This window comes from Ooceraea biroi, chromosome 10 (genome assembly GCF_003672135.1).
Source record: "Ooceraea biroi isolate clonal line C1 chromosome 10, Obir_v5.4, whole genome shotgun sequence".
Taxonomy (NCBI): domain Eukaryota; kingdom Metazoa; phylum Arthropoda; class Insecta; order Hymenoptera; family Formicidae; genus Ooceraea; species Ooceraea biroi.
In genome coordinates this window covers 12494-27438 of record NC_039515.1, presented here as the reverse complement: position 1 = coordinate 27438, position 14945 = coordinate 12494, and the positions used below count along the sequence as shown (strand labels likewise).

The window sequence follows — 14945 nt, the reverse complement described above, 5'->3', positions numbered from 1 at the left end:
TATCGGTGTATTCCTCATTTGAAAACACTTTTGGCATTCTGATAGTAATTGCTAGTTGACACGACGATTGAAATCTAACAGCTACTGTTGTGAAAGTAACAATCATACTGAATCGTTTCAACATAGTGAACATGAATACATGTGAATACACATAACATAAACATCTTCGACCTTCCAAATTCTACACTATGTTCCGTTGTTACTTATCTGATATTTCTTTTCAATATTGGTTTATAACTTTGTAATAAAGCATTTCTAAGCAAACTCGATATAAGAATTTTTTCTTATTTCCACTAGTAGAATATGCTCCCGCAGTTTGTTGGTTAAAACCCGGGACACCCTATTAATATACATATATGATACATATATGCAGCAACATATGGGACATTTTGTGCTTTTCGTCATCGTCGTCTCCCTCTCATCTTGCCGACATCTTGCCGACATCTTGCCGTCATCTTGCACAATTCCTTTTCACTGGATTCTTTCTTTATTTTAACCTCCTTTCCTATTTCATGTAAGTTATTTGTACTCTTACGTTTAGATTAATCCTGATTTTACAATTAATTTAACTGGTCAAAGTATTTTCTAGAGCATCAGAAAATATCGCCTCGCGATTAGTTCCTGCTCGCTGCTTTGACGCTTGACACGTCCTGTCTGAATCAGGCTTTATTGTATAATTTACACAGTCTTATTTCTGCTACAACTAATGGTAATTGTGAAGGAGAGCTCCTTCCTCTCCGATTTCCTTCAAACTTGGTAGAAATGTATATTTTGGTCCTAAAACACGATTGCGAGAAGGAAAATCGCCGCTCTCAAGTAGAACCAAAGTTACAGCTTACTCAAATGGTTTCGGGTTAGGAAATCTGTTATACCGGCAGTCTACGGGCGTAGCGCACACTGACCAAGCATGCGCGGTGTTTTTCACACGCTTTTTATGCTTATTTTGTTCATAGTATACTTTATAGCAGCGAAATGTAAGATTACTTGTGTTAAGGCGATCCTGGAATCGTCTGTATTACCGGCGGAATCGGTGATTTTCCTGCATTAATTTCCAAATTGCTATTACACTTCGGACACCATATTTCTTTGTTTATTAAATGATGCTCATTGGCAAATAAAAAGATAATTTGGTAATTATAGTTAAATACACGGTATTCTCTGCTTTAACCAAAATGAAACAGTTAAATAGAAATTATTCTCTACTTTAATCGAAAGTAAAAACTGCGAAAGACCTAACCCAACCAACCGCGTTTTTTTATTTAAAATCGAGAAGGTCGTCTGTAGTATACTTAATTACCAAATTATCTTTTTATTTGCCAATGAGCATCATTTAATAAACAAAGAAATACAGTGTCCGAAGTGTAATAGCAATTTGGAAATTAACACAAGTAATTTTACATTTCGCTGCTATAAAGTATACTATGAACAAAATAAGCATAAAAAGCGTGTGAAAAAACACCGCGCATGCTTGGTCAGTGTGCGCTACGCCCGTAGATTTCCGGTGTGACAGATTTCCTAACCTCGAAACTGTCACTTTTCAGCACGTAATAATTTTTTTTCTATTTGAGAGCGACGATTTTCCTTCTCGCAATCGTGTTTTAGGACCAAAATATACATTTCTACCAAGTTTGAAGGAAATCGGAGAGGAAGGAGCTCTCCTTCACAATTACCGGCGTATTGTATAAACGAGCACAGGCTCATTAAGTAGCACCTTGGAAACGCGCCTTAAAATTCCAAACCGCGGCGAGCGCCATCTATCGTCGCGGCGAGCGAAGGCAGCGCGTATCAGCGGCTGTGGTGTATATATCGTGTTCCAGCAAACTCCTGTAATACATACGTGTCCGTCCGTGTCGTCTCGTGTTGTGTCCGGCGTTCCCACTTAGCCGCAAGGCCGCAACCGCGCTTGGCACATTACGAAATCTATGGGGATTGTGCGTCGTCGTCGCGTCACGTTGGTGGGATCTCTCGTTCGTGCGTTCGTATAAAAGGCGCCCCGGCCGGTCGGCGCGCCTTGCCGTTCACGAATAAGTAAACATGCTCCGGGCACGGCTGTTACTCCACTTTCTAGCGCTTAGCCTCCTCCCCGTATTGGCCCCGGCTGACGAGCACACTCACATCGTGAGTATATTCCCGTGTTTCGCATCGTTCACGTATTTTCCTGTCGTACCAGGTGCCAGATTGTCACCTTGATTAACACCGTTGACATTTAAAGGCCAAACGTCATGCCCGAGACTTTTCTTCCTACTGCCTTTATCTCCTTCGCTCCTTTTCTCTTTCTCTTCTTCTGTTCGCGTGTATTACCGCATCGAAGTGAATTTATACGGTGTCGACTTTATCTGAGATAATATTGATAATTTCGGTATTATCACCTGAGTGTCTGAGGGCAATTAGTACTCCGCTCCTAATCATGCCATTAGTTTGTTCACATTTTGTGTTTTCTACGTCATAAATGTCATGTGGACATACATGCAATATACTATTTACAGTATTGGTATATTGTTTGTCTTTAGTACGAGGATGGCGACGAGGTTGTACTATGGATGAGCACAGTAGGGCCATATCACAATCGTCAAGAGACATACTCCTACTATTCTTTACCTTTTTGTATGGGCAACAAGAATGTAATCAATCACTATCACGAGACCCTTTCCGAAGCTCTACAGGGCATTGAATTGAAGTTTAGTGGCTTAGATATCGAATTCAAAGGTGGATACATCTATATATATCTTCAGCATATTAATATATCATTATATAATACTCGAGTAGTGTTATTTAATTGATCAGAAATGCATGAAGCATGAAATCATGGAGATTTAATTTCTTTCAGAGGATATCTCAAAGACGGAATACTGCCAGATAAATTTAAAAGAAGAGAGCCAGAAAGCGTTTGTCTACGCAATAAAGAATCAGTACTGGTATCAAATGTATATCGACGATCTACCGATATGGGGTAATGAACGTTTCTCTACATATGGAGGTGATAAGATTGTGACATTAAAGCATTTGTTGTGCTGCAGGTGTTGTAGGAGAGCTCGAAAACAATGACGGGATTGCTGTATCGGACTCGTATTACATCTGGACACATAAGAAATTTGATATTGGATACAATGGTAAACAGATAGTGGATGTCAACCTGACCAGCGAGAACAAAGTGAAACTGGTGCAGGGTGCGCATATACCGTTCAGTTATGAAGTCAATTGGAAGAAGAGCAACGTCAAATTTGAGGACAGATTCGACAAGTATCTGGACCCAAACTTCTTCCAGCACAGAGTAAGTCACTTGACGATGAGCAACATGCTCCTTTTGTCTCGCAGATATAAATTGGGTAGAACGGCGTGCCTTAATTGCACACAAATGATGAATTGTTCCTTTAGATACACTGGTTCAGTATCTTCAATAGTTTCATGATGGTGATCTTCCTCGTTGGTCTCGTGTCGATGATATTGATGCGCACTCTGAGGAAAGATTATGCTCGATACAGCAGAGACGAAGAGATGGATGACATGGAGAGAGATTTGGGCGACGAGTACGGCTGGAAGCAGGTCCACGGAGACGTATTCAGGCCTGCGAGTCACGCCATGCTCTTCTCAGCCTTCATAGGTGCCGGTTATCAGGTGGGTATTGCGCGCCTTTGTATTCCAGTTATTTAAAATTGCAAAAGATAAAATTACGAGTGCAGTCTTTAACATGCAGGTCACGGTGGTGGTGCTGAGCGTTATTATTTTCGCTATCTTGGGCGAGCTCTACACGGAGCGGGGATCGATGCTGTCGACAGCGATATTCGTATACGCCGCTACGTCGCCCATCAACGGGTACGCGGGCGGCGGACTGTACGCGCGGATGGGCGGACGCGTGTGGATCAAACAGATGATCCTGAGCGCCTTCATGCTGCCGTTGATGGTTTGCGGTACCGCTTTCTTCATCAACTTCATTGCCATGTATTACCATGCCAGTAGGGCGATACCATTCGGATCCATGGTTCGTAGCTCCTCACCAGTCCGATCGTTCCACTGCACTTTGCGTGCGTCTTGAGCGACACTAACACGCGGCCGATCGTATCGTATGCGTGCAGGTTGCAGTAACGTGTATCTGCATATTTGTGATATTACCGCTGACGCTGGTGGGTACTATCCTAGGCCGGAATCTCGCCGGGACGCCGGACGCTCCTTGCCGCGTGAACGCGGTCCCGCGGCCGATACCCGAGAAGAAGTGGTTCATGGAACCGCTGGTGATAATAATGCTCGGCGGAATCTTGCCGTTCGGCTCGATCTTCATTGAAATGTGGGTGCCTAAGTTTTATTAGTGTCTGCCATTACCTGGGCCGGGACTCTAACTTGCTTATCGATAATTTTCGGTATAGTTAACGACGATCTATGTGACCCATGTTTTCAAGGTCCAAGGTCGTCCTTGCCATTGGCTATCGCTAATTAACGAAAACTATCGATAACGAGTTACAGAATCCCGATCCTGTTCAGTGTTTGCACACTTACTTTACTCTGCTTTTAGGTACTTCATCTTTACTTCGTTCTGGGCGTACAAGATCTACTACGTCTATGGCTTCATGCTGCTAGTATTCGTTATTCTCATGATAGTGACGGTGTGCGTCACTATCGTATGTACATATTTCCTGCTGAACGCTGAGGACTATCGATGGTAAGTCCACGTCGCGACCGTTGCTTCCTCTCTCACGTGAGTGATGCGACCTGCATGTAAAACAAGTACCTTCTGTGCGCAGGCAGTGGACGAGTTTTCTCGCAGCGGCTTCGACGGCCGGTTACGTCTACATTTATTCCTTTTACTACTTCTTCTTCAAAACTAAGTAAGTATAAACCAAGTGAGCATATTTCGGTCGACTTAACCAGAGGAATCTCGCAAATTAATCGTTTTGTGCTCTCGCAGAATGTATGGTCTCTTTCAAACGGCATTTTACTTCGGCTACATGGCACTGTTCAGCTTGGCCCTGGGTATCATGTGCGGAACGGTCGGATACATCGGTACCAACGCGTTTGTACGGAAGATATACTCCACGGTGAAAATAGACTAGACGTCATATTGCTGATGTGTGTCATTCGTACCGTGGATCATCGCGATGATCAACGCCTGTGCGCGAGGCTGACTGTTTTGTGACGAAATGAAGTAGACACGTACTTCTGCATCTGTCCATTTGTCTGAAGCGGACTATCATGACGCTCGTGGGCGCAAATCTTGTTTTCCAGCTTTGTCGATCATCGATCATCACCAACTTGATTAACATAATCGCAGTATAGAAGCGGCGTTATACGACGTACATCCTTCTTCAACGTATTATTATTACTCTTCCAGTGGAACTCGTGCCACACAGCGCACCAGATATTCGAGCAATGCCTTCATCTCGCATCTCCGCTCGTCAATCTTTTTTTTAAATCTCGAGTTGCTATTCGACGCAAGTGAAAACACGCTGTAAACGGATCCTAATTAGTACGCGGTAGTACTAATTAAACCTAATTAATTCGTATTATAATATACGCGCGTGCGTATGTTGCAGTCATTTGTCAATAATAAAATAATAATTGTAAGTGTTAGCCAATTTCCATATAAGTCCACGGAATTATGCAAATGAAAATTTCGCAATCGTGCAGATTTTATGTCATTGTCATATATTTTTTATTGAGCTATATATACATATATATAAAATATATAAAATTGTAACTAATGGTTTATGGATTAATACATATACGAGGATCATTTAAATAAATCCTTAGAAAATATATACGTGTATGTACATATATACGTCAACTATCATGTCCGTTTGATATTAGTCCCGCCATCTCATATATTTTCTAAGGATTTTCCAAACGACCCTTGTATACATAGATACATAAATATATACGATATATGATCTCATGATATATTATATATCATATCATAATATATATAATATATATATATGTCATATATCATGCACGATTGCGTTTGGATATATTGGGTCGTCCGGAAAGTTCGTGCCGATTTTGAAGGAAAATTCAAAGGCAACATGTTTTTATGTCGATAAATATTTATTGACTTATGTATGCACCGTTTTGTTTCACAACCTTTGTCCATCTTTCACGCAACTGGAAGATTCCATTCTCCCAGAACTTCTTAGGTTTCTCGGCGAAAAACTCCTCAAGGTGGTTTTTTATGTCGATCAAAGAGTTGAAGTTCTTGCCGCTAAGAGAATTTTGCAAAGACCTAAATAAGTGAAAGTCTGAAGGTGCAATGTCTGGTGAATACGGTGGGTGAGGTGGCACATCCCAGCCAAACTCCAACAATTTTTGTCGGGTAGTCAAAGAAACATGAGGTCTGGCATTGTCCTGATGGAACACGACGCCCTTCCTATTAGCTAATTCTGGACGTTTTTCCTGAATCGCTGTCTTTAATTCGTCCAGTTGCGAGCAGTACTTATCTGCATTTATCGTTTGGTTGTGTGGTAGGAGCTCATAATATAGGATTCCTTTCCAATCCCACCAGACACAGAGCATGACTTTTTTTGGATGAAGGCCGGCTTTCGGAGTGGTTAATGCTGGTTCATTTCGCTTACCCCAGGATCTTTTTCGTTCTACATTGTTGTAAATGATCCATTTTTCGTCACCCGTCACTAATTGCTTCAAAAATGGTACGTTTTCGTTGCGCTTGTACAGCGAGTCGCAGATGGAAATGCGATCCATTAAATTTTTTCGGCCAAATTATGCGGAACCCATACATCATAGCGACTTACGTAACCAAGCTTCACTACATGATCGTGGACAGTGGTTTTCGATATTTTCAGTATCTCTGCTAATTCACGTGTCGTGTAGCGCGGGTTATTCTCGATCAGTGTCTTGATTTGGTCATCATCAGTAGTAGAGGGTCTGCCCGAGCGTTCTTGGTCTTTAAGGTTAAAATCACCAGCTCTAAACTTAGCGAACCACTTACGTACGGTTCTTTCAGCTAAAGCGCCTTCTCCGTAAACAGAACATATTGAATTTGTTGCTTGTGAGGCATTTTTGCCTTTCCGGTAATAGAAAAGCATCAAGTGTCTAAAATGTTCTTTGTTTTCTTCCATCTTCAAAAGAGTACAAAACTGACACGAATCAATTTATCTGAAACAACTTTTTTCCTAAAGATGCGTTGAAAAGTCACCTTTAAGCATATGTATATAAATCGTATGTTTTCAATAACATTGATATATTCAGACATGTTCCAACGCCATCTATTAAAAATCGGCACGAACTTTCCGGACAACCCAATACTTTATAATTTTGCTGTGTCGCTTGTGAGCAGCAAAATTGATGCAGAAAATTGATCGGATTGAATTATGGGAAATAACTCGAATAACTTTAATTTACTTTATAGCTAAAGAAGTTCTTTAGTTCAGGCAATGATAGTAATAGCGTGTGATGTAAAGTAATCGTTTTTCAGCGTTAAGCGAACGCGCGAAGAGTAAAATCTTTATAATATTGAAGGTTGAAATAGGTAATTTTTGGGTGAACTGGAGCGACAATGTGTTATAATTTATTAACTTGATAGTTTCATAAGGCTCTTATATCGATATTTAAACTATTTTTTTTCAGTGAGGATAATGACTAGGTCGTCCAATACAATTTGCAACTGTTAACCGGATTCGTTGATGGTCATCAGCGGAAAGCTCTTAACTTATCCTTAGGATAGATCGTAGTATAAGATAAGAGACAAAACATTCAGACGCATAATGCCGATCCTCTTAAATATGCGGCATTGTAACTGCATGTATCCTGTTCTTGTTTTTATTATTTTGTCCCTTCGTTGAGTGTTTACGTTATTACTTTGAATCATGGACAGCTATTATCTCTTGCGATATCAGCTACTATGCATGTATCGCTTACTATTGCAAAATTAATCCTGCAAAATAATTAGGAAGTGAATACTTGAACATTTCTATTCATGAATCATAAATGACAGTTTCAATGATGATTTTATTCAAGATGGCTGTATCGTCAGTGGAAGTCTTCGAAGATAAATAATTTGTTGTTAGATGTAGCGATTCTAAAAATATAAAATTTCTACGTACATCAACGCAAATATGATTCCTTCTTTACACAAATATGTGTGTGATTACTTCTTTCTTTCTTTAAATTTTGTTGATAGAGATTCATCTGTATGTATATTTCCGAATTTTCAAAAATTTCCTGCATGTCCATCTCTGAAAGTGATCAAAGTAAATAACAAGTTATCATTGATACCCAAATTATGAAAAATTGTAAACAATTCTTGTTTCTAACTAATCCTTTCAATGATAATGATATTTGAATGAATCAAAATTTTCCCACTTCACCATGGCGCAGATACCTTTCTTATCTACTCATGTAAACGCCCAAAATTTCCTCCCTTTTCTATTGCTTTCATTTACGCACTCACAATTGCAATTGGAAATAGATATCAAACTATCGCCGACGAAGATGAACGAGCTAATCAGGAGAAGAGGAGAGGCCGAAGAAATTGTTCAATTGACTAGAGCGGTGACAGTGTGGCACGAGGAAGCTGGCTGTCGCGCAATTTCACGTGTCACACGGCGCACACGTCGCGGCGGTACTCGGAGTCACTGTCCACGTCGTACACGTACGAGGACGCCGGATACGGTTAGACGCATACGGTTAGGTGCGTCGAGCACGTTCGTCCCATTATTTCGTGAAACGTAAGATCGAGAGGATCCGTCACAGGCAGTCACACCGACGGCGACGATGGCACCGAAACAGAGGATGCGCATCGCCAACGAGAAGGCGACGAAAAATATCACGTTGCGCGGAAACGTCCCCAAGTCTTCGGTGAGTCTTCGTTGACAGTTTTCGCCGTTGATTTCTTCACGAAAATTCTCGCGACAAGCGCGATCTTACGATGATCGTGAGATCTTACGATCTCGCGGATACATTTCGTATATAATATTCAATAATGACAATACTTCAGTTTTTATTTAATCTGTGAGTACTGTGTGTGTTATACTCCGAGGTGTCATCTGAGAGGGAAATAACATATGGATAAAGATTAACATGAATGGGGAAATGAAACAATTCATATCTACGCGATCGAGTTTACGATGATTCGAGTGAATCGCCGAAATGGAAAATTTTTTAGGTTAAAGACACATGTTTGCAACAGATTGCTGTCAGATGACAGCTGTAGTGTTGAAACTTTGTCCTATTTCGCTCGTATTTCATTATTTCTAATAAAACTGTGTGTTTTATCGATGGTACAGCATTTGCGACGCACAATCAGTTTTATAGCGGAAAAACAATTTTTTACGATCCATAAAAATCTGCCATATGTAAAGCGATTGTACAAGTTTTATGTTTGCGATAATTATTGTAATGTTCAATAAATATTTTTATTACAGAGTGATATCTCTGTTCTTTTTACGTATGTGTATGCTCCATTTGTGCTTTGCAAAATAAAAGGGGGACTTGCGATATTCTATATGTATTTAGTTTTATACATGTTTTATTTATAAAACATTTGCACTTAGCTTAAATAAATTTCTTCTTTTTTATAGAAATCACAGGAAGAAGGATCTCCAGTTGGACCTTGGCTTTTAGCTCTATTCCTCTTTGTTGTTTGTGGATCTGGTAAGTATGATCATTTAAATATACAACTTTGTATAAACTTATTTATACAATTGTTAACTTTTCTTTAAATCTACTAAAGTTCTTTAATATTCTTTCCCTCATTTATCTTCTACAGATTTATTCAAGTTTACTTATTGCTAGATTTTCATGAAGTGTGCATCAATTTTAAGTGACCATATGTTATTCCATTACAGCTGTGTTTCAAATCATCCAGAGTATCAGAATGGCTTGAAGAAAAGGAGGTGGAATGGAGCTACTGTTAATGAATACAAGCAACCATTTTTCGACTGATATGCAAACCAATATGCAAAAGAGACTGATAAATTGTCTTGACATAGATTGTAAAAAAGGTGAGGGAAACACTATGGGAAACGGAACTCACCGGCAACGGCAAAATTTTGACAGTAGCTAGAAGATCATTTTCCTTTCGCAGAAGCTCAAAGATTTATTTATAACATTTAGCATTTATAAGCGTTTAACTTAATTGCGCTACGCATGGACGGAAGAAGAGCGCCTGTATATACGATTAATGCTGTTTAAGAGGAAATATTTTCAGTCAAGTCCATAAAACGGGAAGGAAAATAAACATCCGACTTGTATTTCGATTCATCATTGTCGTTTGAGTATTGCAATTATTTTCGATAATAATTAATTTTCCTAGTACTTTTTCTGTCTCATCTGTATTCTTTCGTCTATGCGTATGTAGTAAATAATTGTATATACATGAAAGATTGATCGTGCAAATTTATCAAGCAGGTCTGTCTAACTGATGGCACACGGAAACTCCAATAGTTGGACAGACCTATTCTAAAGCATTCCACTGTGAGCAGTTGGTAGCTTTCTGTTATTATAATGGCCTTTGTTATGATGCTGATGCATTATAGGCGACCACACACACAATAGGTCATTATATACTTATACAGATATATATATATATATATATATATATATATATATATATATATATATGATACACAATATATCAATAATGATTTGTCTAAATGAAATATTCGATAATGCATTCTCTTTTAATAAAATACATTCTCAATAAAGATATATATTGTTTTACATGAAATACTTTCAGGAGTTGCTTTCCTAACCGGCCTCTTTTGCGAATGTTATTATACATAAATATCTTTATATTATATTTATATTTTTATATGCTTATATTTTTTTTATATTTTCAAATGTTTACTATTTCATAGTACTTGGATAGATGGCAGTTGAGATGCCTGTCTGATTTCTTTCGGCTTCATGACCATCTACTTTTTCCATAAACACAGTCTAATTTTTAAGTACAGGGAGCACAACAAAGGCGCGACGCGACGCAATCTATTACGCATGTGTATGACGGTTACTTTGTTTTCAAACTGTAATAACAAGAGTAGAGAGGTTATTTGTGCTTGGTTCAATCATAAATTGCGGGAAGAAAGTTGGAGGTTTACAATAATTATATTTACGAGATAGCTAAGCAGAAAAATCTAATTATACGCATTACACATTTACGAAAATGTCCGGCATATTTAATTTGTTGGGTGGGATCGCTGAACCTGATAAAGGTATGAAGACATGGCATGTGTGCATGTGTTATTGTATACGTATCATTTTATTATTATATATAATTAGTACAAATAATTAGTATAAATAATAATTTGTACAATAATTATTATATAGTAAATATAATATATATTATAATACATAGTATTGTATTTATTATCATATATATTATATAATCTAAATATAATAATTACTATAAATTGTTTCAATAAATTCCATTTAAATTCTTCTATTTACAAAAGCAGTTATACATAAAATTTATATAGAAATGGAAATCTAACTTGCAAACTAAAAAATTATAAAAGAATTTATTGTAATATATTTTATTATATTAAGATTTATTGTGATATATATATATAAATTATGTTATAATTAGAGTATTTTATATATTAACTTTTCATTAGACCAAGCGATAAAGCCCATGGCACGATCTAAAACATCTCACGAGATTAGACCGAATTCATTGAAAGCCATGGGAAGTACAAAGCTGAAAGGTCTATCAATGAGATCTAACTCTGACATGAATATGTCCCAAAGTGTACATCCTACCACCATAAAGAAAGACACATTTGGTAATAAAGAACAGAATTTCTTAAAACCTAAGGTTACACAAGTAGATAGCAGTGGGTGTCCAATATCTCCAGGAACAGAAGCAAAGGTATGTAAGATATCTTGTGCAACATGTAAAATTTGTTATTATACCATTATAATGTTTATTGAAACTGCATAATAAATAATAATATATATTATTGCATGTAAACATATACATATATTACATATATATAACACAATAAGATAAAATTTATATTTTATTTTTCTAAAGTTGCTGGGAATATATAGATCTTTAGTTTGCATTTGCCATAAAAAAGTTAATTGCAATATTTTTCTTTTTCTGCAGAGATTAGCATCTTCCAAGTTTAAAGAGTATACTTCAAAGAAAGAAACTACAACTAAGAAAGTGCCATTGAGCGATGATAATGTTTTTAAGGAACCAATGCATTTTAAGAAGAGTAATGAAAAGTTTCTCGAACCAGAAGAATTAGCACCTTGGAATAATGATCAACATGAATTTGGTATGTATATAATTATTCTTATTTAATAAATAAACGATGAAGACAAACAAATGAAATGATAATTACATTAAGTAATTAAAATTAAAAGTACCAATGTAAAATATTATATATTATTATTATTTATTATAACATAATTATTTATTGTAGTATATTAATATAATTTGTTATATATCTAAAATTAACATTACGTTAGTTATAAATTACGTGTAAAATGTAAAATGTTATACATTGTTATTATTATTTATTATAACAAATATATTGTAATATAATTAATATAATTTATTATTCATATTAATCGTTCATAGATTATGGATACATTGATGCAATAGATAAAGAATTTATAAATCTGCTCCAGAAGAGAGAAGAAAACATAAAAACTCGACAAGAAAAAATGTTTATATCAGGTATGATTCGATATTATACGCAATATTTGCAAATTTATTTATATTTTTTTCTAATTTCAGAAATATCAAATTTTGAAGACATCCCAGATTTCTCAGACCTATGTATCCCGGATGTATTTTGGACACACCCATTGATGAAGTATACAACGATATTTTGTCTCCTGATTTGCCCGAAATGTCTGACATATCTGAGATATCCGAAACATCTGATGATGACTACTAAATGTACTACTAATTACAGCATAAATTAACTTAAGCAAACTCGTGAATGAATGGATATTTAAATTTATGTTTTAGTGCTAAAATAATTTATTTTCTGTAAGTAAATATATTTTTCTACTAATAAATATGGCTGGAATATTTAAATGTATAATAAATTATTTTTGTCCCTCTACTAAATTATCTTTATAATTAAGAAATGCAAGGATATTAGAACTGTTTTGTATGTCATCCGTATTTCATTTTCATTCAATTTGAGAGATACAGAAACAAACATGATATGTGTCCTAAGGTATAAAAAGATTTTATTAGTGAAAAAATTTGCAAAAAGAATGTGAGTTTTAATAGTTGAAATGTGATGGTAACTGATCTGCAATGTATTGTATGTCAAAACTATCTTAAAATATATATTGTACAAAGCTATTAAAGATTATAAGTACAAATCGGGCAATAAAACAAGGACATTTAATTACATTTCTATAAGATATATTAGTTAAATATTAGATGTTCTGATATTTGTTTTATTTTACGTTTGCAATATTTAGACTGATTCGAATCAATCTCAAGTTTCAACCAAAGCGAGTGGCTACAAATCTTTGACCAGCTAAAAACTACAAACAGTGCTGATAAGCATAAACGCTTCAGCAACAGCGCGAAACTGCAAACCGAACGCCGCTCTGTTTAAAATTAAGAAGTTTGTCGCAGATGTCGCCATATGTCTCCATAAGATAACTTTGTTTATCAATAACAGCTTGTTTGCCTGAATAGTGCAGAGAATATAAATAAATTATTTATGAATACATCTAAACAATGACGGACAGTTTATCTAAAATTCAGTATAAACACACATTAAAAGTTTATCTTTGATGCAGAGTGACACTCCGTATCTAGACGCACGGGCTTATCGATTTTAAAGGTTATGTTCTAATGTAAGTAGTGTAACATACAGGTACATACATGTGTTATTCAGAATGATATAATATAAAGTGTTCGTTTGAAGAACCTACGCGGCTTATGCGAATACATTATCTAAACGAATATACTGAGAAGCAAATGGAGATAGAGCAGAACGTTGCACAGGTACTGTTCACGCAAGGTGCTACGCTGGTTTTAAAACTGGATGTACAGCAGGCACTGACTGGTCCGGTATTGATACCTAAGCAATTTTTTCCTTCTTAGTATGTACAGAGAAGGAAAGCATCTCCATAAGAGAAATATCTTATGCAGGCTAATATGATTTCAACAAAGTCCTGGCTCAGCGAGTTCAGTTGACCATGGAGAATGCTATGATCCCTAATTCACCAGACCAATCGTCGAAAGGTTTTCCCAAAAAACCTGGATCGCGATTTGGCCCCACAAGCTCATTTACAGATATTCCAGAACCCGAATCCAAAAAGGAAACCGTTAAAAAGTTTATCGACCGTCTTCGTATTTCTCGCAATTCACCACTTTGTACATTTTATATACGGCACGCGATCGTACAATCCGCCCTGAGAGATAGATAAGGATGCACCTCCGATGCAGTTCGGAAAGGGGAATATGGAGCTCTCTCGCGGCATAACTTAACAACATTGGAGATGTGAATATTCTTCCTTTTCGCTATTATAGGTTCTGATAAGCGATTCCAACCCCGAACCATTAGCCACTCTTTCTGCCTCTCTAGTCCTAATCGTCCGACAGACATAATTGGACAAAAGAAATACGAAACACTGGCCAACGGATTCCTTGCAGAGTCCGGCGTCATTCGTTTCTTTCTCCGCTTCCTCTCCTTTCTTACAACACACGCACATACAGAAAATGGTTATAATTCTTGAAGCAGATAGAGACAACACACCGCATACTATTACACCAACACACCGCGTTGTCCAAGCTCAAAATAACTCCGGTCTTTTTTTGCATCGTCTCATTCCAAAATTAATCGATCTGTGTAAAAATATACCTTAATTCTATGTTCCTACTTATCCTTATCGCTAGTCTTAAACAAAATTATCTTGTATCTCTCTCCCTACCTTATCTTAAATCATCTTAATCTAATTTTACAAAATCAAAATCAAACTCAGTTCTACTTCTATTTCTATCTGCTGCTCTCTATTTT

General features: G+C 36.8%; 3 protein-coding genes and 1 long non-coding RNA gene across 4 annotated transcripts; 3 read left to right on the top strand and 1 right to left on the bottom strand.

Annotated features, from left to right (window-relative positions):
* The first annotated feature begins 1842 nt into the window (after nt 1-1842).
* On the top strand, nt 1843-5748 carry LOC105288117 (transmembrane 9 superfamily member 3). The gene is made up of 10 exons (XM_011354133.3): nt 1843-2118; nt 2511-2706; nt 2828-2950; nt 3018-3271; nt 3376-3615; nt 3695-3979; nt 4074-4282; nt 4508-4654; nt 4737-4820; nt 4901-5748. Exons 1-10 carry the CDS (start codon nt 2035-2037, stop codon nt 5043-5045), a joined length of 1767 nt encoding a protein of 588 aa, XP_011352435.1. The 5' UTR covers nt 1843-2034; the 3' UTR covers nt 5046-5748.
* A 1746-nt stretch (nt 5749-7494) lies between these two features.
* On the bottom strand, nt 7495-8417 carry LOC109611580. The gene is made up of 2 exons (XR_002194002.2): nt 8327-8417; nt 7495-8180 (listed from the first exon to the last, which is right to left on the bottom strand). It is a non-coding gene; the product is annotated as an uncharacterized LOC109611580 (long non-coding RNA).
* A 164-nt stretch (nt 8418-8581) lies between these two features.
* Nucleotides 8582-10206, top strand: LOC105288118 (stress-associated endoplasmic reticulum protein 2). The gene is made up of 3 exons (XM_011354135.3): nt 8582-8802; nt 9525-9597; nt 9792-10206. Exons 1-3 carry the CDS (start codon nt 8719-8721, stop codon nt 9827-9829), a joined length of 195 nt encoding a protein of 64 aa, XP_011352437.1. The 5' UTR covers nt 8582-8718; the 3' UTR covers nt 9830-10206.
* Nucleotides 10207-10652: 446 nt separating this feature from the next.
* On the top strand, nt 10653-12900 carry LOC105288116. The gene is made up of 5 exons (XM_011354132.3): nt 10653-11156; nt 11559-11812; nt 12053-12227; nt 12533-12631; nt 12692-12900. Exons 1-5 carry the CDS (start codon nt 11108-11110, stop codon nt 12880-12882), a joined length of 768 nt encoding a protein of 255 aa, XP_011352434.2. The 5' UTR covers nt 10653-11107; the 3' UTR covers nt 12883-12900.
* The last annotated feature ends 2045 nt before the right edge of the window (nt 12901-14945 follow it).